The sequence below is a fragment of the Seriola dumerili genome, unplaced genomic scaffold (genome assembly GCF_002260705.1).
Source record: "Seriola dumerili isolate Sdu_G_001 unplaced genomic scaffold, Sdu_1.0 BDQW01000302.1, whole genome shotgun sequence".
Lineage (NCBI taxonomy): Eukaryota > Metazoa > Chordata > Actinopteri > Carangiformes > Carangidae > Seriola > Seriola dumerili.
In genome coordinates, this window is record NW_019174557.1 from 1,203,488 (window position 1) to 1,225,957 (window position 22,470).

A 22,470-nucleotide genomic window follows, 5' to 3' on the forward strand; every position below is an offset into this window, starting at 1 on the left:
GGCGCCTGATAAATAGATGTTATAAACTAATCTAATCTGATATGATAGTAAACCAAATATTTATGTGTAATGAACAGTTAATTGGACAAAACGAATTTGGATGTATTAGTTGTGTTCTTAACAGCTGGAGCTAACAGAAAGAATCCAAACCAGTTACTGTGTATCAGAGGGTTTTGGGTTTTGTCTACTAAAACCACTGCCGTGACATGCACTTTACTCTCGGCAGATTCAATCTGAATCTTTTGGGGACAGTAAAAACCTTTTATTTGACTGGGTTTTAAATATTGAGCTCAAATAAACCCAACAAACAGCTCAAACTTTGTCCATTAATGCTGAGGGGTGTAATGCCTCTGTCTGACCACTAAGAGGAGATCTCATGCAAATACAAAACATTTAGTTTTTTATCTAAATCATCACATTGGTCTCTGTTGAACCAGGATTTTTAAACCTCCAAAATATTCAGTGCTAATACTGTTTAACTCAAAACGTCCCATTAAACTTTTCCTCCAAAGCTTTTATAAACAAAAAGTTACAACACTTCAGAGTAAAATCATGCATCTAATGGAGTATTAAGTTATTACTTTAACCCAACTTGACCTCATTTCTTCATCAACATCAACATAAAATCAGGGTAGTAATTCCCCAGGTAAGGTCATGCAAATAAATGAAAACACACAAGCTCTTTATCCAGATGATATAAACAATCTTGGTATACCCCTTCGTATTTATGTTTATCTTGTAAGATGGTTGGCACAGAGAGAAATATGTTGAATGTACAGTGTGCGTTTGGAGGCAGTAACTGTCGAGATGTGTCTGGTTTTAAACAGAACCTCAACAGTGAGGCCTGTGTTGGAGGTAGAAGTGTTTGCTCCTTGCAGAGTAAAGGGGGGGGGGGGGGGGGGGGGGGGGGGGGGGGGGGGGGGGGGGGGGGGGGGGGGGGGGGGGGGACGACTTGGTTTCCTGATTTCTAGGAACCCCTAGATTGCTTCAGCAACTCAAAGCCAGCTGTTAGCATCTGCCGGAGGAGGGGGAGGGGCAGGGCTGCAACTCCTGAGCAAAACCGTACACTTCAACTGCAGCAGACTCGCAGGCTTTTACCAAAACTACTTAGGAGTAGAAAAAAGGGGCTCCACTGTTCCCACACCAGAGCATACACAGTATGCACACTTCACATACACACATACAACATGCTGAGCTCCGCTGATTACATGAATAACCATTCTTTTTGGGCATTTGTCAGTATGGGTGTATGGGGTCATTGTTTTTTTTCCTCTCTGGTGACTTTGAATGTAAATTCAATTTCGTTCTTCAAACAAGCGCATGGACCGAGTTCAGTTTACTAACTTCATGATGACCTTTATACTTCTGCATTTCAGCTATAAATTCTCAGATTAGAGCTTTAAATGAATAGAGGAACTTCCTTCAAGTTACATTTGTATTTGTAGGCAGGAGAGCCGACTGGAGGAAAACCTTTTTTTTTTTTACAGAAAGATACAAAAGTGTTCAGAAACTGTTAGACAACAATCTTAGGTATGCAACCCAAACTTTGTACAATAACGTTTTAGAGGCATAAAAAGTTCTGAATGACTGTTGAGTTGAGCTGGGGGGGTCAATGGTTAAGGTTAGGCAAGAAGCAGTTCGGGTTAGGGTGTTCTCCAGGAAATGAATGCTAGTCTATGTAATATCCTCAAACATGACTCAAGTAAAAATGTGTGTGTGTGTGTGTGTGTGTGTGTGTGTGTGGTGTGTGTGTGTGTGTGTGTGTGTGTGTGTGTGTGTGTGTGTGTGTGTGTGTGTGTGTGTGTGTGTGTGTGTGGGTGGGCTAATCAAATCTGTTGGCCCTGACAGAAAACATACCCACACACTGTGCACACAGTCAGGATTAGATAAAGTAGTGTACAGTCAGTGTATATTCATTATATACACATTATATTGTATTTCTCACTGACACTGTGTTTGATATAGGGATGAGTGGTAATGTCAAATGTATGATAGCAACTCAAGAGTCTCATATAATTCTCTGTGTCATGTGCACTGTTGATTCAGCTGCTCTCAGTGAGGAATATTTGAAAAACTAATCTCTGAATCATTGCCCATATTTTTTTTCAGAAATTCAAATAAGAAGTAATTATGAATGATAACAAAATGGTAATTCAGTCTGATTGTCAGGCTGCCAACCAGTGCTAGGTCAGAGCAAAGACAATGCACACGCATATTGACTGACACTGTAGATAGGAGCAGTCAGACATGTTGGAATATGTTAGCTGGACTTCAGAAAGCTGCTGGTTAACAGGACAGAATGATAAGTTGAAACTACTCTTTGTTTTCATCCATGTGTGTTTTGCATTTAGTTCAAAAAACTGGATTCATCTCCAAAGTGGTAAAAAAGGCACATTCCTGCTGTCAGATGAGATCCATGTATCTCCATGACTGTCAACTCCTCTTGCAGAACTGGAAAAAAAATGTTATAAACTTAGCAGTTAAACTTGGTTAAAGATATTGGAGCAAGCCTTTTTCACTGAAGACATGTCACAGTAGGAAAAGCATGGGTATAAGTGATAAATTGAATGATGACTGACTTACATTTAGCCGCTTCAGCTTCAGAGGCGTGGTATTGCGTATGTGCCGTCTCACTGTCACACTGTCATGGTTTATTGAGACACCCGAATAGCACAGAACCAGTTTAATATTATTAGTGACACCTTTGCTTTTCTTACGATAACATGTCAAAATGTCTGCTGTGAAAACGACGTATGGTCTCCTCTTATGAGTGTCAATTTGAGGGAATTCAGGCATCTAAAAATGTTAGATTTATCAACTTTGAAGTTACACAGGTCTCATGTATTTGATCTAGAATACAATGTAATAAAAATGGGACAACATTTTGGCAGCACAGAGGAGAAGATCTGAATGAGTCACATATGATTCACTTGTCGCTGTCTTCTTCAGTGAAGTTGATGTTTAACGAAATTATGTGAAAGGTGTAGATAGAAATGTACTGCGCTTTGCCCACACACGTGCACGCAGCAGCAGGCCTCTGTGTGTGTGTGTGTGTGTGTGTGTGTGTGGGTGTGTGTGTGTGTGTGCACTAACTGTGTGTGTAGTAATGGTGGGTGTAGCAAAATATGTAATCCAGCCGCTATTTCGACATTCCAGGAATACCTCCCACAGCTCGTTCCCTAGCCGAGGTCCTCACTCTCTCTGTATACACACACACACACACACACACACACACACACACACACACACACAGACAGTACTACAAGTTATTATCCAGTCATTTTATTTGTGGTTTGCAAACTATCTATTTGAAGGGACAGATGTTTCTCTTTAAGAGTTTAGTCAATAGATTATAGATTCAGACTGTGCCAAGAGTATTCATCCTAAATTTTAAAAACTTACTGGTTTCCAACCCTGCAACCTCTTGGTTCAGACTGGACACATTGACAGTACCCCCCCTCGGTCTGTTTCACCCCATAAATGTTATCATGGCCATGTCTGTCTCTACCTCACAGTGATGTCACAACACATAGTATTTTCATGGTGAGACAAAGTGAACTCTGCATGTGAAACAGTCTGATTGTTTTCATGATGATGCACAAAGAACAGTTTCATTCTGCATGTGTATGTGTGTGTGTGTGTGTGTGTGTGTGGGGGGGGGTCAGAAACAACTCTGAATCACTTTTCTAAGATAAGACAGTTCAGATCTGGATTCTTTATATCTTTTGGGAATTATAAATAAAGGGAGGCATAAGAAGAGAGTGATGTGTAGCACCTTCCCCAGTGAACATCACCTAGAGGGAAAAGATGAATAATCTTGAACTGTACTGCAGCTGCCTGCAAGTAAATCACAATGGTTCCTGTGAGCTGAAGTTCTACTAGAACTGCAGTCAGGGTTATCACATTTCATAGACTCATTTTGCATCACTTACAATGGCATTATTTTGTTTTGCAAATGCTTTGTTTGCTTTCAAAGAGGAACAGAATGCAGAGAGATAAACCTACAGTTTTACATTTGGACATGCCTAGTTTGATACTCACGTATCAAGCTAAAACAACATACTGACTTTTCACTATCAGTTCAGACGCAGTATCAGTAGATCCTTCTGTCTCTCATTTCAGTGAAAACACCCGCTGAGCTTTTAACAGGTTTTTTATCTACAATGAAAGGGTGATCCTTACCTAAACATGCCTACATTTATGTGTTGAATTTGACTTTTTTTTCTAAGGGGTAGGTTCACATTTTTTACCCACATGTCCAGTTTTTGCTTGCTGTAACCCTTAAACCTGTTCATACTGGCCATTGAAAGATCTCTCTCTAATGCACGTTAAATGTGAGTGATGGGGGACAAAAGCCACAGTTTTTGTTTCATGTTTTGTTTTGTGTATTCCAAAGTTTATGTGAGGTTAATATGAAGCTTCATTAGTGTTTTATGACAAAATTCCCTTTTTTGTTTCTATGCTGAGTTGCTGTGGAGGGATAAGACAAAGAAGAAATTTTAAACTAAAATGACTGTAACTCTGGTAGAAAACCACTTGATTTGTCTCACTCAGACTGGCCCCATATTAACTTGCAAATAAACTTTGCAATATATTTTTACACAGAATTGGATGTGGAGTTTGTCCCTCATCTTACATTGGAAACGTATAAAGAAGGGATCTCTTAGTGCCCAGTGTGAATTTGCATGTCGAAACAGTATATGGACATTTATTTATTGGTCTATAACCGATTATAATGTAGTTGTGAACAGATTTTGAGAGTTTTTTAGAGTAATCTTTCAACAACTATAATTCCTCCTGTCTGCACCCATAAGTGGAGGCTGATGTATAAACAGATCATGAAGATATTAAAAACAGGTGTATAAATATAAAATATGGCTTCATAAGAGGAGTTAAAAATGCATTAAAATGTACATTAATAAGTACTTAACAATGCTGAACAGGACTTAAAGTAAAGTCTACTATCTTTTACATGCTGTGCAATCATTCAATTTAAATTTGAGCGAATGGTTTCAGAAAACCATAACAATGTTCCCCACCACTCACCAAAAAAAAAAAAAAAAAAAAAAAAAAAAAAAAAAAAAAAATTATAATAAACTCAGTGAGAAACAATACGTGAAGCGTTTCTCTGTGTAAATGTGTGAGTCTGGCAGCAGCTGAGTGAAGAACTGCCTCCAGCTAGTCTCTGAGGGAAACAAAGCTTCACCCTGTAGTTTACTCACATTTTGCACACATGCTCACATGTGGTCTCACAGAGTAAAATCCCTTCAGTCATCCTGACTCTGTGCTGTGACTGAGGGAACTTTTGTCTCATCTATAAATATTGATATAAAAACTGTTTCTTCCTCTGGAGGTTGCCATGTCATCAGATGTTAACTTCTTTTGTTAATTCTGCCCGTTTCCTCTTCCTTTCATTCATTCTCTCTCTTACTCACACACACACGCAAAGGAAAACAAACCGGTTAGGGAGGAAAAGAAGGATGAAGGATGGTTGAGGGGTGACGGACAGACGACTTACAGACACACACACACACACACACACACACACACACACACACACACACACACACACACACACACACACACACACACACACACACACACTATCTCAGTGATACAACAACATTATGGCTCCTCCCCCTTCGGTGCTCACGTCCAATTTTAAACATCACACCACTGGTGTAGCACCGCCCTCCTGTCAGCCTCATAGAAAATGGTCAGATGTGACTCAGGCCCCATAATATTTGGCTGGCACTCGTCTTTTACGCACGGCTGGGTCGTGGCTCTGCTGTCGGTCCTCTCCATCTAAACTAGAGCCTTTTACGCACAGATCCTGCGGTGAACTCGCCCTCTCCTCTATACCTGTGCTCATACCCGACTGGCTTTCAATTTAGCTGTCAAATAAGGACAAATAAGGAGGACGGGACATGTTTGGGACGTGGAGGGGACTTGCCGGACTGTCCACATGTTGTTGTGTGCTGATGCTGATTCATTGTTTGCCTCAAGCAGGTAAGAAATTAGATTTCCTTGCAAGTACCTTCCCTACCACACAGGGATGCTCCAGTGTTTCGAAGTTGGCGCGGCTGATTTATTGTAGCTGTACATAAGAATATCAAGCTTATTCCATGTATCATAGTTTCTCCCTTGCAATCAATGGTAATTACTTTTGCCATTGATTTGTTTTGCTGGTCTCTCTGTATGTTACACATTTAAATGTTTCCAATAGGCTATTGCGCTGAATACGACGAGTGGAGAATTGCTTTGAGATTTGGTTCATTCTGAATTTGACTTTAAATCCACCTGTACATTCAATAGCTGTAATAAGCACAAGAAGGAAAATGTATAATTAAATAAAATCGTTAATAACAGCAGTGTGGTTTACAATTTTGACATATATGAATGGGATTTACGCACCGCGCTTTGATTGGTCTCGTGTCGCCTTAGAATGCCACCGAACAGCCAATCATGTTCGCCGCGTTGCCGGCCGGTTTCAAGTTTCAGAGAGGGGAAATAAACGTAGAGACAGGCGGCTGTCAGCGATAAAGGGTGCGGCTTTAACACCAGCGTTTTGGCATCCTCCCTGCAGCATGCTCAATGTGATGCAGAAAACGCTGCATTTCTCTTGTCGCTGGCCCTGTGTGTGTGTGTGTGTGTGTGTGTGTGTTTGTACCCCCTCCCCTTGTCAACCTATCCACTGGACAGTAATACCACACATACAGTAGCCTGAGAAAATAGCCTCTAAGGATTATACTTATATGGAGTAAATGAATTAATGAACATTTTGTGTGTCATATTGTACATCGAAAGGTCCAAAGGTACCAAGATACTACATATTTGATACATTCCACATTGAAACAAACCAAAAAACCCCCAATAAACCTTATGTCTTACAGCACATTTTGAAACAGAAGTTATGACATGGTTTACAGGAAGAACGAGGGTGAGAGGGGAGGAAACCTTATATGCAGAAAAAATATTCATACTTCATAGACAAGCACTAACTACTGCTGCATGACAATATTTAGCTCATATTATATGAAAATTAAGAATAACATGAAGGAAGAAACCTTCCTATTGTCCTCTCTGTGGCCACAAATTAATCATTTATTTTGAGACAACAACCACAATTGGAGAAGGAGTGAACCTAATGCCCCTTGAGGCCAACAGTGTGCTGAGAATTAACCTGGCTGTAGACCCATTCTGCCAGCTGCTCCAGTAATCCTCCAGTAATCTCTACTCTCCCCCAAGAGCTTTTCAGATTAAAACTTGAGTTTTTTTTTTTCCAGTTCCTGGTGCTCACTTCCAGTCATCAGATCTACTTTATGTGTGGGTGGGTGGGCGTGCTGTGTGTTAGAGGGAAATATCCACATGTGCTTTTTCTCTCTTTGTTTGAAGGTCTGGCTCTGGTTTGTTTAATGTATTCACTTTCTGTTTGGCATACCCCTGCAATGAGGCATAGCCGTGCACTGTTGGAAAGAGGAGTCAAAAAAAGAAAGAAAGAAAGACCTGTGTTTTTTCCTGCATGGGAGACTGAACATTTAGATTGTGATGTCTCACAAAGACAGACACTGGAGTTTCATCCATCAGTATCTCTGCAGCATCACTCACACATTTGAATTCATTGTAGCCTCTTTACATATACCTTCAATAGGATGGCATCAAGTGAAAGCTGCAGAGGAAATGTGCAGCAGTTTATCTTGTCTGTGGGTGTTAACCTCTTTATCAAGTCTTAAATCTGCACTAACTGTCTAGGCCCAAAGTCTTCAACTAAGATGGTTAGATAGGTCCTTGGCATGTGGGAAACAAACTTAATTTGGCCACATTACAACAGTATTAATTTATTACCCTGGAGCCACTTTGACCTCAGTCCAGTGTAATTACAGAACCAGCACAAACCCCGATCCAAAGCAAGAAGTCAGTGCTGTTGGTCCCTATGATACACATCATCCCAGTTATTTATTAACTGCTGGTCGGGTGTATGGTTGAGTCAATAAACACACCTCTTTGTGAAGGTTTGTGGGGTGTGTATATTGCCTGTGTGTGCCATAAAAGGACAGGAGAGCATTGTTAGTGAACAAAGTCACATGTCGCCACAAAGGAGGATTGTTGTCATGCAAGTGTTGCGATGGCGACTTGTCCAACCTTTTGTGACTATCTGCCATTCATTCGACTAGTTTCTGCTCTCAAACAAATATCACTTTTCATACATTTTGAACTGAATCTTAGCAGTCTGGTGTATGTTTGATGTAGTACTCGAATGACCTTATATGGTAGTGTTAGGACTGCATGGTTTTCTGATTTGGCGGGTTCAACTGTGGGTATAAATAGCATCTGAAGGATTCTGTTTCTCTGCAGAAGCAACTGATGCACTCTACTGATTAAACAGTTTACCATTTATTTGTGTGTGTGGCTATAAAGATGGGTACCACATAGCTTCTTCCTCTGTTTAAATTACGATGCAGTAGTGGTTGTTTTTGGACTTGGCTTTCTCAATTGTGCCTGACAATTGCAAGTTTGTAGGTGTGAATGTGTCTTTGGTGACCCCATTCACCCACAGCCAAAAATGTGTTAAATTACACTTAGAAGCGTTAAATGGGATTATTAAATAACCTATTTAGTTATGCTTGTTTCCAAGGAAATGAAGTAGATCTAAACATTTGAGATTTTGTAATACTTGACTAAAGATATCTTCTTCAATAGCAAAGCTAAACCTGCACTTTTCTCCACAGAACCGACTGTAAAGAATTCAAAAACTCCCCCTTATACTTAACAGTATTCCTGTGAGGCTCGTGACCCATATGTGGAAGCAGTAGGGAAGAAAAGCAGTGGAAAAAATGAAAACATCCGTATAGTTTATAGTTCCCATCCTCAGAGGCGAGGTCGGGAGTTTGAAGGTCAGGAAGTGCGAGTGTTTGACCTACTTTCGGTCCTTCTCCGTTGAGTGTATCAAATAGACGATTCTTGAAAAGGTAAAATGAGTGAGAGTTGCAGAGAAACTCTTTCAAATTTTATTGTTAACTCGTCACAGCATATCTTTAGGAACAGCTGGAAAGTGCTTTGGAAACTCTATTCCTGGAGCCCCTGTTGGCTGCTCGCCCTGGCTTCCCTGGCATGTGTGGGGCCGTTTGTCTGTGTTTCGTAGTTTCCCTGAAAGCATGGGTTACGCAGGAAGCGTTTCTCGACATTAGCAAAAGTTTCCCCCCTAAATCAGTGGGATTTAGTTGACTTAATGTTCCCAGGACCTTCCCATTTTGTTCTCACGTTTTCAAAGGAGGAGGGAGATAACTCTTGGTGGAAAGCCCAATATTGAGAAATCATCCTCTCCTTATTTTACAATCTCCTGAAGCTCATCGCTTTGTTGCAATCAGCCAGACCTACACTCTCTCTTTTTTAACTGTCATCACACTCAAGCTGACAGACTTCCTCGTCTTTAGAGTCTCCGCCTCTGTGTGCCGGTCACCGTGGTGATGCTCTTATGAGGAATGTCACTCTGGGACCAATCAGCAACTGGTGGTGTGATTGTTCAACTCCTCCCATGCTATTGTCTTAAAGTGGTAGTCTGAACTGTCCCTAGCCTCCAGGTCACAGGAGAGACTGGCAGTGCAGAGGTGATGGAAGAAGACACACAAACACACACAGACACACACACACCTGCTCAGGAGTGTGAAGGGCCTGTGTTAGTTTCACATCCTCATCATTCCTGTACGTTGATGTCCTCTTTGCTTTGACTGGCGGGTTCACTGAGGTGTGATCGTCTCAGGGTGCGAGACCCTACAGCTCAAAATAAACCAGGGTCAATTTAAGGTCGGACAACTTCAAACTCAAACTGAGTAGTGAAGCTCTTGCCACCTGCATGACGTAAAGAGGTGTGTGTGTGTGTGTTTCCTGTCCCATACCTGAAATGTGTCACACCAGTGAGTAACAGAGGTGGGGTGGGGTTTGGTTAAACTTGCTTTCTTTTCATTCCAGTCATATTAATGGTTGCTAGCCCCCGAGCATTGCAGAAAAGATCAACATTAAAAGTACATAATAAAACATAATAAACATAACATAATAATTTTCACATCTACATGTGTTTTTTTAAGTCATTGTCTCTTTTATTTTTCTCTTATATCTTTAGTTTAGTAAAATATGGACTTCCCTGTTTGAACATTTTTAATATTGATTTGTGGTTGTCGGTATGAGTGTCATGGGGGAATAAAGAAAAATAGGACTATTATTTTTTGTTCCCGCCAAGGAAGAGCCTTCTCTGTCGAATTACTTTACATTAATGTCCTCTTAATTCATATCTTGTTCTAAAATGAGCCAGGGAACCACACAGTGTTGTTATCTTAATTTGGTGATTACTCTGAGTTAAGCAAAGACTAAAAGGCATGGTTTTCACACTGTTACTTATCTGAATTTCAGTGGCCTTTGATTTTTTTTGGTCCTGTGTGTAAATATGAGTTAAATATTAACCTCAGGGGTTATTTGCTTTTATTGCTCACAAGCTCACATTACTACAAGGTGCTCACAAACCACAACATGTAAACAGAGCAGTAAATGCTGATAAAGTGAGATCTTGTGATGTTGAATGTAAATGAAGGTGTGAGTTTGTTCTCATGTCACACTGAATGAACTCTGTCTTTTTTTTAATCATTCACAGATGCAGCATCTACATGCAGCTCCACCCAGTTTAAGTGTGGAAATGGGAGATGTATCACCCGCAGGTGGATTTGTGATGGAACGGACGATTGTGGTGATGGAACCGATGAGCTGCCTGCAACCTGCGGTATGTTATTTTATCACTGAGGACCTGTGACTGTAATATATGGGAAATGGACTCAAACTAATGATTATTTTCATTGTGTATTAATCTGACAATCATTTTCTTGATTAATCAACAATCTTTCTTGCAAAATGTCAAAAAATTATGAAAAACAACCATTATGTTTCTAACTCATCAACCATTCAAAAAACAAAGATATTCAGTTCACTATCATATATGACAACGAAAAGAGATTTGAAAGGCTGGAACCAGCATATTGTTTTGCAGTTTTGCTTAAAAATGGAAAATATCAAAGTCTTCTGTTAATTGACTAATAAAATGATAAATAATATCATTTAATTATAATAATAATAAAATCCACGTTTTCAAATAAAGAACCATTCTCTTGACATTCTAGTTTGACCTGCTGACCCAGGTGTAAGAAAATAATCAGCAACAGTTACAACAGTGAATCAAAAACAAATTTATAAAGCTATACCTCTGAACAGTAGTTTCCAGAGGTTAATGATTATTCAATTTTACATCATATTCTACTGCAGTCTCAAGCCTTATCTCTCTGTTAATGTATGAAATCACTTGAGTCATACGTCCTGTTTCTGTCCTCAGCGACCAAAACCTGTCTGGAGTCAGAATTCAGCTGTGGCCCCCCCATGAACCAGTGTATTCCGGGAAGCTGGCATTGTGACGGCAAAGCTGAGTGCGACAACGGGGCTGATGAGAAGAACTGCAGTATGTTTTTCAACCGAATAGAGTTTATTCACCTTATCCGTAACAATGAATGATATTTTAACATCACTGACAGCAATAAAATCTGGATATACAGAACAAACAAAGACACATACAAAGAGGTTTAAACCATTTATATTGTAAACTATTCATTAAACACGGGGAAAGATGTAAGCCCCTGACTTTATCTGTGCAAGTACAGTGTTTAAGTTAAGATAAGATAAAATGTATTTGTCCAGCACAAAGAAACTGATGTGTCACACAAGCAAAAAGATGGAAATAGATATGATAAATATGACCTTACATAAAACTAGAAGACTGTATTATGAGCATCTATTGTATAATATGGACCAAACAAAACAAATATATATTTAATGTGTTAGAAGTGTACTGAAGCAGAAATAACTTCAAATAAAATGAATAGATAAGGGAGTTGCAATAAGTAATTAAATCCAAAAATTGCTCTGGAATGAAACTGGCCAATTAATAATATTGATGTCTTGATATTAGATGCAAATCCGGTATTTAGAAGCAAACATAAGGTTATGATGACAATAAATCACATTAACTCCTCTCTTCTCACCACAGCGGCCAAAGAGTGCAAAGCTGGAGAGTTTCGTTGTGCCAATGGCCAGTGTATATCCAAGACCTTCATCTGCGACAATGACAACGACTGCTCGGATGGCTCAGATGAGGTTTCCTGCCCCAAACCCAAATGCAGTGCTCGGTCCTTCCAGTGCAACAACTCAGTGTGTGTGCCAGCCATGTGGCGCTGCGATGGAGACAAGGACTGTGCCGACGGGTCTGACGAGTGGCCGCAGACCTGTGCCGGAGAGCAGCCAGGCAAGACGGCGGCGCCCTGCTTGCGCCACGAGTTTCAGTGTGCAAATGGGGAGTGTATCCACAGTAGCTGGCAGTGTGATGAAGGCGTGGACTGTGGGGATGGATCGGACGAGGTCAACTGCAGTGAGTTGGCTTTTTTGGGCATTTTCCCATTCCATCCCTGTTCTCCTCTAATAAATCTTCTGACGCATTCATCGAGTTCTTTTTATAGAAAACTGAGCCTGACAGATGTAGCTTATTCATGCTTGAGCATACATAATATCCTGTTGTCATCCACGGCCACCTGCACACACTCACTATCATCAATATTGACACAAGATCCACAATAAAGCACGTCAGGGATGATTTTCTCCTCATTCTATGTCATCTCATTCTTCTTCCCATTACTGTTTGTCACCTCTCACTCTCTCTCTTTCTCCGTCTCTTTTTGACTCATTTGTCATCTCTTTGTAGGTCGTCCTAGTTGTCGTCCAGATGAGTTCCAGTGTAATGACGGCTCCTGTATCCATGGCAGCCTCCAGTGTGACAATAAGGCCGACTGCAGAGACCTCAGTGATGAGATTGGCTGCCACATAGGTGACTCTTCAGCCACACACTTGTATACTGAAGCTAATATTTTGTATCTTAGTGCCCATGGAAAAGTCCTCAGGTCTTTGCACTGCAGTTTCATATCCTTAGATTATAATTAAATCCATACTCCCCTGTTCTCCCCCACAGAAAATTTATGTGAAGGCCCAACCAAGTTCAAATGTGGCAGCGGGGAGTGTATCAGCATGGCGAAGGTGTGTGACACACAGAGAGACTGCAGGGACTCATCAGATGAACCTGTCAAAGAGTGTGGTGAGTCAAGTCTTATTTAACCATGCACCTAAGAGCCAAAAATCTTCAGACTGGGAAGTGTGTTAGAGTATGTGTATACACTCAGCTCCACTGCTGCCTGGAGAAAAAGAAAAAGTGAAACCACATCACAGCGTGGAAAATATGATTGGACCAGTTATAGCCAAGCTACTGGCCTAGATAGTTTGTGGTTTGAATAAGTGAGTTCATTGTCAATTTGAGCTACCATTAGGAAAATGGTTGTGTCTGCGTCTCCACAGGCAATAATGAATGTTTGACCGAAAATGGCGGCTGCTCCCATGACTGCAATGATCTGAAGCTTGGCTACAACTGCTCATGCCCTGCTGGCTATACCCTGAAGATGGACAAGAGAACATGTGAAGGTGAGAGGATGGAGTCTGACATTTGAAATTTAGTCTCAGTCTTTTTTTTTAGAAGTAGGCCTTGATCAGTTTTGGATTATGGACACATATTTCCAGAAACAGCGTATTAGAAACTTTACTTTGTGAAAAAAGGTCCCAGTTTCCCAGCTGCTTGACTTTGTGTTTCTCCACCTGCAGATATTGATGAATGTGCCGAACCGGACACTTGCAGTCAGATCTGCATCAACCTGCCGGGCACCTACAAATGTGACTGCAAGAATGGCTATGAGATCGACCCTGCAACCAAGACTTGCAAGGCTGAATCAGGTAATGTTTGAAAGTGAAAATTTTTGAAATTGAAATGACCTATTGAGATTTGTAGTCCTGTCTGAAGACTCTTCTCTTCTGTGTCCTCCAGGCACCGTACCCACCCTGTACTTCACCAACAGACACGAGGTGAGGAAGATGACGATGGACCGCACCGAGTATGTCAGTGTGATCCCACAGCTGAAAAGTGCGTTGGCTCTGGACATGGATATGCCAAACAAGATGATCTTCTGGTCTGACCTGTCTCTAAAGAAAATCTTCAGGTTAGAAAGACTCTGAAACCTTGTCAGTCTGTGGTCCATTGGTTTAAGTAAGATTGGTTCAAGTGATATCTCCCTCTAAAATGAATCCCTCCACCCTCATCTCCTTCCCAACAGCTGCACGATCGACATGGCCAGTAACTCCTCTCACCACACTGTAGTAATTGGCAGTGGGATTGAGTCCGCAGAGGGTATTGCTGTGGACTGGATCCATGGTAACATCTACTGGACTGACAGGATTTTGAAGACTATCTCTGTGGCAGCAACAGACGGCAGCAAGAGGAAGACCCTCTTCACAGAAAACCTGGAGAAGCCAAGAGCCATCGTTGTGGACCCAGTAAATAAGTAAGTGAAAGTTTTTGTCAGGTTGCAGATCTTGTTTTGCTTCCTGATTATCTGTAATTTGTGATTCCATTGTTTTATGAATTGTTCCGTGTCCTCTTTAGCTTTATGTACTGGACAGACTGGGGTGAGCAGGCTAAGATAGAGAAGAGTGGGCTGAATGGAGCGGATCGTGTTGCCTTGGTGACAGACAACATTTTGTGGCCCAATGGCATCACCCTAGGTAAGCAGAACTTTATTAATTGCATTTAGTGGAACCCGTTAATTTCAATTCAAACTGTATAGTGAGCACACAGTCATGATAACCAGTCAAATCTATCTGTGTCTCTTGCTGGACAGACATGGTCAACCAGCGTCTGTACTGGGTGGACTCCAAGATGCACATGCTCTCTAGCATCGATGTGAATGGAGGGATGCGACACAGTCTCATTTTCAGCGAGGAGAAGCTCTTCCACCCCATCTCTCTGACTGTCTTTGAGGTTAGTGATGAACTAAATTTATCCCCAGATGAAAATGAAGTCACTGAGGATTGAAGGTATTTTGGGTCATGCTGTGACAAAAATGTCTAGGCTGCATAAAATGAATAATTATGGTCTGAATCATAATGCTGCTTCAAAGGAAAATTTGGACCATCCTCATCTTAAAAAACACAATTTCAGTATAAGTGTAGCCTACTTTAGTATGTATTCTGTATCTGTATTTCAAACCAATCATTCAGTAATCCGGTTCATATGCAGTTATCTGGCTGAAATGTTTTAAAGTGTAAAGCCAGAGCTTTAACTGCTATGTGTGCACTTTAATCCTCATAATATTGGATCCATGGTACTTAGTCTTAATCAGAGTATTAATCAGTGTTAATAGTTCGTCCATGTGTGTTTGAGGAACTTCAGCAAATAACTACAGAATTATTCAAGTTGCATTTCTTTCCCTTTAAACAGGAGAAAGTGTTTTGGACAGACATCCACAATGGCGCTGTTTTTAGTGCCAACCGCTTGACGGGAAAGGACATCATCGAGCTGGCAAGGGACCTGGACCAGCCACAGGACATCATACTGTACCACAACCTCAAACAGCCAAACGGTACAGACACATCACTAGATCTGGGAGTTATCATAACAAACAACAAACTCTTAAGACCATATAATGTTTTCTAATACTTATTGTACCTACTTTTCTGCTATGTAGGTACCAACTGGTGCAGAGAGAGTAACAGTATGAATGGAGGTTGTGAGTTTCTTTGCCTCCCTGCCCCTTGGATCAACCAGCACTCTCCTAAATACACCTGTGCCTGTCCTGACAACATGACCATGGGACCTGACATGAGGAAATGTGTGACAGGTAAATGTCCCCTGCACATGGCTTTACAACAATAAACTGATAATTAACACATAATCACCATAGTAACCCTAACATTTTTCTTTCCCAGCAAGCACAGCTCCCCCTCCAGCTGCAGAAAACAAAACGGGTACACCACTCCTGCCTAAAACTTCCACCAAGCCTACTACACCCAGGCAGCCTGCCCCTACCACAACAACTACAACTACAACCACCACCACCACAGCTACTGAAAAACTGACATCTACCTCATCCACCCAGCACACACAGAGCACACAGCTGCCTGCTGCCACTGGTCAAGGTACAGAAAAATGAATTTCTACTCTATGTGATCCCTAACATAATAAATTATAGTGTTAAAGGAATATGTCATTTTCTAAAACAACACTTGCTAAGAGCTAATTGAGAAGAATAATGTCACTCCAATGACTGTACAGTAAATACTGTACTACAACTAGCAGTCAACTTATCTTAGTATAAAGACTAAAACATAAGACAAACCAAAATGTAAAAACAACACGTTGTGGTTTTATGGAGGGTAAAGTGGGACTCTGATGGGGCATATTTTTTTCTCCACTGCTTGCTAAACTAAGCTAAGATAACCGTCTGCTGGCTGTAGCTTCATGCAGTGGGATTTAACACAAACACATGAGAATGGTTTTGATCTTCTCATAAGGAATTATGTAAAGAAAAAACTTATTCTTTGTTTTTTCAGGTAACAGATTGGCAGCAGTGCCTGCAGAAGCCCCTTCATCCCACCCTATTGCTCTCTATGTTGTGTTGCCAATAAGTAAGTTCTACATTTCAGCTCTCCTGTCAAACATGGTGCAATCATGTGCAATCTGTAAATGACCTCCAACTCTTCTCCTGCTCTGCAGTGGTCATCTCCCTGCTGGTGTTTGGAGCAGTGTTGCTATGGAGACACTGGCGTCTGAAGAACACCAACACCATCCACTTTGACAATCCAGTGTACCAGAAAACCACAGAGGACGAGTTACACATCTGCAGGAACAGCTCTGACGGCTATGTTTATCCTCAGGTATCTTCACTTTGGTGCCACTTTATCATTTATCAGTAGATGTTGCCTCTAAAAATGAAAGGATTTATTTTCACAGTTTTGCTTATTCAGTGTTACTTTTTTTTTTACAGAGGCAAATGCTGAGCATGGAGGACATGGATGTTGCATGAGCCAAAGATGAAGAAAACACTAGCTTTATTGAAAGTGATTTTTTTTGCCCGATGCAAACATGAAGAAACAAAGGCCAATTTTTTTCTGCTGCTGCTGCTCAACAACCCCCTCCCTCCCCCAGTGACCTCATTTTGTGGCTTATGTTTCTGACCTCAGCACTGTGCCGTCCAAGTCTGAAGAAAGGCCTGAAAAAAAAACAAGAAGAAGAAAAAAAAAATCTTTGAAATGTATGACAAAATGGAGCCTAACTACAGGAAGCCATTTTGTCAGACCACAATACGTGGTCTAATGTATGGTTTCAGAAGATCATGTTGAAGCTAGGCTAAAACTGTCTGGCTAAGCATCCTGTTATTTAAGAAGGTACAGATGTTTGCTTTCTTTACCACCAACAGGTCGCCTCAGTATGTTGATTACCAAAATACACGTAACTCACAATCTATGTTCAGCAAGTTTAACTTGAAAAGCCTGACCTTTACTGTCTTAACACGTCTATGTGCCTTCCATCCACACTCTGGTGGTTTAGTGAAGTTTATGGGATGTATGTACAGTAAATGCCTTTCTGACCCCACTACCTTCCAAACCAATTACTGTGGTAGTGAATATCATAGTGCTTTAACCCGAGGCAGTGATGGCCCCCATTACAATATATTGTAGCCTTCTCATCTTGTGGATACAGCTTTTCACATTTTGTTGGCTCCGATATCAGAGGCATTTGTCTACTGTCACCCATTATAGTCTTTTTTAGAGGTAAACCACATTTAAATCAGTGTGCTTATGTTACATATGTTTATATTGTGAATGGTAAAGCTGCTGAGTTTTCTGAAGTCAACCAAAATGAAGAAAATGTTTTTTTTTTTTTTTTTAAATGAAGATAGTTAAAGTAAAAACTGATTGTACTGTAAATTGTAACACTGTAAATAATTTCTGTAAATATTTTGTAAAACACTCTTAAGTTCACTCTGGTGTTGCCTTTTTCACGTGTATATTTTAATCAAAAAATGTTGTAAATATGTATGAGATTCTTTTATTTATTTGTAGAAATGTATGAGAAAAGGTTTTAGGTTGTTGTCATCTGGCTTGTAAATACATATAGTGCATATTATATGAATGAATTGTGCTTGTTCCAGCTAGGCCAGTTTAACCTTTACATTGTACAGCCATTATTTAACTTATGTTCAGTCAAACCTTTTGACACCTGCTCAGTTTTGTGTGTACGGCATCCTGTATCCTGAGTCCCTGCTGTAGGGCCGTGCTTATCATTTTTGACTGTGTACTACATGTTACTGGAAAATGCTGAAGAACCTCTCTTTGTTCCTTACACCACACCACTGTTTGTTTCTTTCTCAGTGGAAAATTCCATAATTTATTTTGCTACTGCCTTTCTCTTGCTATACACAGTCTGCAGAGGATGATGTTCTCCATCACAACAACTTGTTTTTACAAACCTTTAGGTTTTATTCACAAAAGCCTCCACACTGCTTTGTTTATTTTTGGCCTTGTTGGCTTTTTTTTTAATAAAAGAAGAAAAACACATTTACCTGTCTCTCATGTTAATGCTGGTCAATTTTACAAATGGGGAAAAAAGTTGTATCCTGCATTACTTGCATAAAAAAGTCATAGTATACTAAAGTATAAAAAAGTCATAGTATAGTAAGGCATTAAAATCGCCAAATAATCTAATGCGAGTGACTTTGGACTGTGAAGCTGGAGTACCTGGGGAGAACCCATGCAAGCACAGGGAGAAAAAACTCCACACAGAAAATATCACAGTATAAAAAGACATAAAAAGACATAAAATAAAAAGTTACAGTATAGTAAGGCATAACAATGTAATAAAACATCATACCGTAGTTAGGCAAGAAAATGCCATTGGAAGGGATAAAAATCATCAGAATAATAAGGCATACGAAACGTCATAGTATAGTAAGGCATAAATAAAATCATTGATTAATGATTCATTAAAACATCATGGTATAATAGGATGTACAAATGTCATAGCATAGTAAGTAGTATAGTAGGATAAAAAACGTGATAGTGTAGTGATGCATAAAAACATCGTGGTCGAAGAAGACATAAAAAACTCACAGTAGAGTAAGGCATAAAAAGCTTCATAGTATAGAAAGGCATAAAAACGTCAAATAAATGTGATAGTATAGTAAGGCATAAAAATGTTGTGGTATAATAAGGCATAAAAACTGTCATAGTATAGTAAGGCATAATAACATCATAGTATAGTAAGGCGTAAGAAACATCATAAAAACATAGTAGTAAGGAATAAAAAAACATCTTAAAAACGTCATAATATAGTAAGGGATAAATAACATCATCGTCCAATAAGGTATTAAAATGTCAGGGTATAACAAGGCATTAAAAAATTATAATAAAAGTATAATAAAGCATTAAACCATCAGAAAACATCATAGTATGGTAAAGTATGAACATGTCATGATATAATAAGGCCTTAAAAGCAAAAAAAAAAGACATAGTATAGTATTGCAAAAAACGTGAAAAAACTACATAATATAGTATAGCAAAATAAAGTGAAAAAATGGACATAGTATAGTATAGCAAAATAAAGTGAAAAACGACATAGTATAATTAGGCATAAACACATCAAATATAGTCATAGTATATAAGGTATGAAAACGTCATGGTAAAGTAAGGCCCTAAAAGTGAAAAAAACGACATAGTATAGTATGGCAAAAACAGTGAAGAAACGATTTAGTATAGTATGACAAAATAAAGTGAAAAACAACATAGTATAGTGAGGTATGAAAACGTCATGATAAAGTAAGTCCCTAAAAGTGAAAAAAACGACATAGTATAGTATGGCAAAAAAGTTGGTAAAACGACAAAGTATAATAAGGCATAAAAACATCAAAAACGTCATAGTACAGTAAGGTACAAAGACGTCACAGTATAATAAAGCCCTAAAAGTAAAAAAAAAAGAAATACTATAGTATGGCAAAAAACATGGAAAAACCACATAGTATAGTATGGCAAAATAAAGTGAAAAATGGCATAGTATAATAAGGCATAAAAACATCAAAAAACATAACAGTACATTAAGGTACGAAGACTTTATACTATAATAAGGCACTAAAAGTGAAAAAAAAAACATAGTACAGTACGGCAAAAAAATTGAAGAAACGATATAGTGTAGTATGGCAAAATAAAGTGAAAAACTACATAGTATAGTAAGGTATGAAAATGTCATGGTAAATTAAGGCCCTAAAAGTAAAAAAACGACACAGTATAGTATGGTAAAAAACATCAAAAAACGACATAGTATAGTATGGCAAAATAAAGTGAAAAACATCATAGTGTAGTAAGGCATAAAAACGTCATAAAAACGTGATAGTATAGTAAGGCATATAAAGTGCCATAAAAATGTAACTGTATAGTAAGGCAAATAAAATGCCATAAAAATGTCATTGTATGGCATAAAAAAACATCTGAAAAACAATAAATAACATCATAGTGCAATATGGTATTAAAACGTCATGGTATAACAAGGCATAAAAAACTTCATAGTATAGTAAGGCACAAAAATGTCAAAGTATAGTAAGGCATAGACGACGGCATAAAAACGCCATAGTATACAAAGGGATAAATGAAGCTTAGCGAAAGTTCAGTCAGGAAGACTATCTCATTGCTCATGCCTTCTAACAAGCAACATTTCCCACTATCTAAAACCTCAACCCACTGATTCACATCTTTACCCAATCACAACCTTATACGGTGGCTTTCAGCCAATGTCCCATAAGCTGTCAAACTTTAAAATTGTCTCTCTCTCTGCTGTCATTCAGCTGTCATTTCAGCACCGCAAAATAATCTGTGACCCACCTCTACCCCTTCTCCACTTTAACCATGGACGACAGACCATCTCCAATCAAACAATCCAATCAGAAGTTTCCTCATCAAGACGTTTCCATTCCTGAGCTCCATTCCTCATCACCACCACCAGTATCTAGACTGCGGGGGAAGATTCCTATTATTGGAAGGACCTTAAACCTGTGAATCTTGTTCATAGTGATCCATTTCCTGACAGGGTCTGAGCGCTAAAAATCTATTCTTTCTGTTCACAATAAATTTAATTTTACTTTCCTTCTCATACTCTCTTGTTCTTCTTATTAGTCTCTCCTGATTGAAAGAACGTCATAGTGTAGTAAGGCATAAAAACACCATAGTATATTAACTGATAAATAACGTCATAGTGTAGTAAGGCATAAATTGTGAAAAAACGACATAATATAGTATGACAAAATAAAGTAAAAAAACGACATAGTATAATAAGGCATAAAAATATCAAAAAACGTAATAGTATATTAAGGTACAAAGAATTTATAGTATAATAAAGCCCTAAAAGTGAAAAAACAACAAAGTATAATAAACCATAAAACCATTAGGGAACATCATAGTATGAAGACGTAATGGTATAAAAAGGCCCTAAAAGCAAAAAGAAAACGACATAGTATAGTATGGCAAAAAACATGAAAAAACGACATAGTATAGTATGGCAAAATAAAGTGAAAAACGACATAGTATAATAAGGCATTAAACCATCAGAAAACATCATAGTATGGTAAGGTATGAAGACTTTATAGTATAATAAAGCCCTAAAAGTGAAAAAACAACAAAGTATAATATATCATAAAACCATCAGGAAAAGTCATAGAATGGTAAGGTATGAAGACGTCATAGTATAGTATGGCAAAAAACATCAAAAAATGACATAGTATAGTATAGGAAATGAAAGTGAAAAACGACATAGTGTAGTAAGGTATGAAGATGTCATGGTATAATAAGGCCCTAAAAGCAAAAAAAAAAAAACGACATAGTATAGTATGGCAAAAAACACGAAAAAACGACATAGTACAGTATGGTAAAAAACCTGAAAAAATCACATAATATAGTAAGTTATGAAAACGTCATGTTAAAGTAAGGCCCTAAAAGTAAAAAACAACAACATAGTATAGTATGGAAAAAAACATGAAAAACGACATAGTATAATAAGGCTTAAAAACATCAAAATCATCAAAGTACAGTTAGGTACAAAGACGTCATAATGAACGTTTTGATGTTTTTATGCCTTATTATACTATGTCGTTTTTCATGTTTTTTGCCATACTATACAATGTCGTTTTTATTTACTTTTAGGGCTTATTATACTATGACCTCTTCGTACCTTGCTGTACTATGACGTTTTTGATCTTTTTATTGCCTTATTATACTATGTTGTTTTTCATTTTAATTTGCCATACTAATACTATGTCGTTTTTTCATGTTTTTTGCCATACTATACTATGTCATTTTTATTTACTTTTAGGGCTTTATATTACTATGACATCTCGTACCTTGCGTACTATGACGTTTTTTGATGTTTATGCTTTATTATACTATGTTTGTTTTTCATTTTATTCTGCCATACCTATCTATGTCGTTTTTTGTTTGACTTTTTAGGCTTTATTATACTATGAG

General features: G+C 38.8%; 1 protein-coding gene across 1 annotated transcript; it reads left to right on the plus strand.

Moving 5' to 3' along the window:
* Positions 1-5,754: 5,754 nt before the first annotated feature.
* LOC111231510 (low-density lipoprotein receptor-like) lies at positions 5,755-18,522 on the plus strand. The gene is made up of 18 exons (XM_022758625.1): positions 5,755-6,009; positions 10,646-10,771; positions 11,375-11,497; positions 12,083-12,460; positions 12,791-12,913; positions 13,055-13,177; positions 13,435-13,557; positions 13,735-13,863; positions 13,955-14,126; positions 14,241-14,468; positions 14,570-14,688; positions 14,805-14,944; positions 15,404-15,545; positions 15,651-15,803; positions 15,892-16,101; positions 16,516-16,590; positions 16,679-16,839; positions 16,950-18,522. Exons 1-18 carry the CDS (start codon positions 5,928-5,930, stop codon positions 16,986-16,988), a joined length of 2,646 nt encoding a protein of 881 aa, XP_022614346.1. The 5' UTR covers positions 5,755-5,927; the 3' UTR covers positions 16,989-18,522.
* The last annotated feature ends 3,948 nt before the right edge of the window (positions 18,523-22,470 follow it).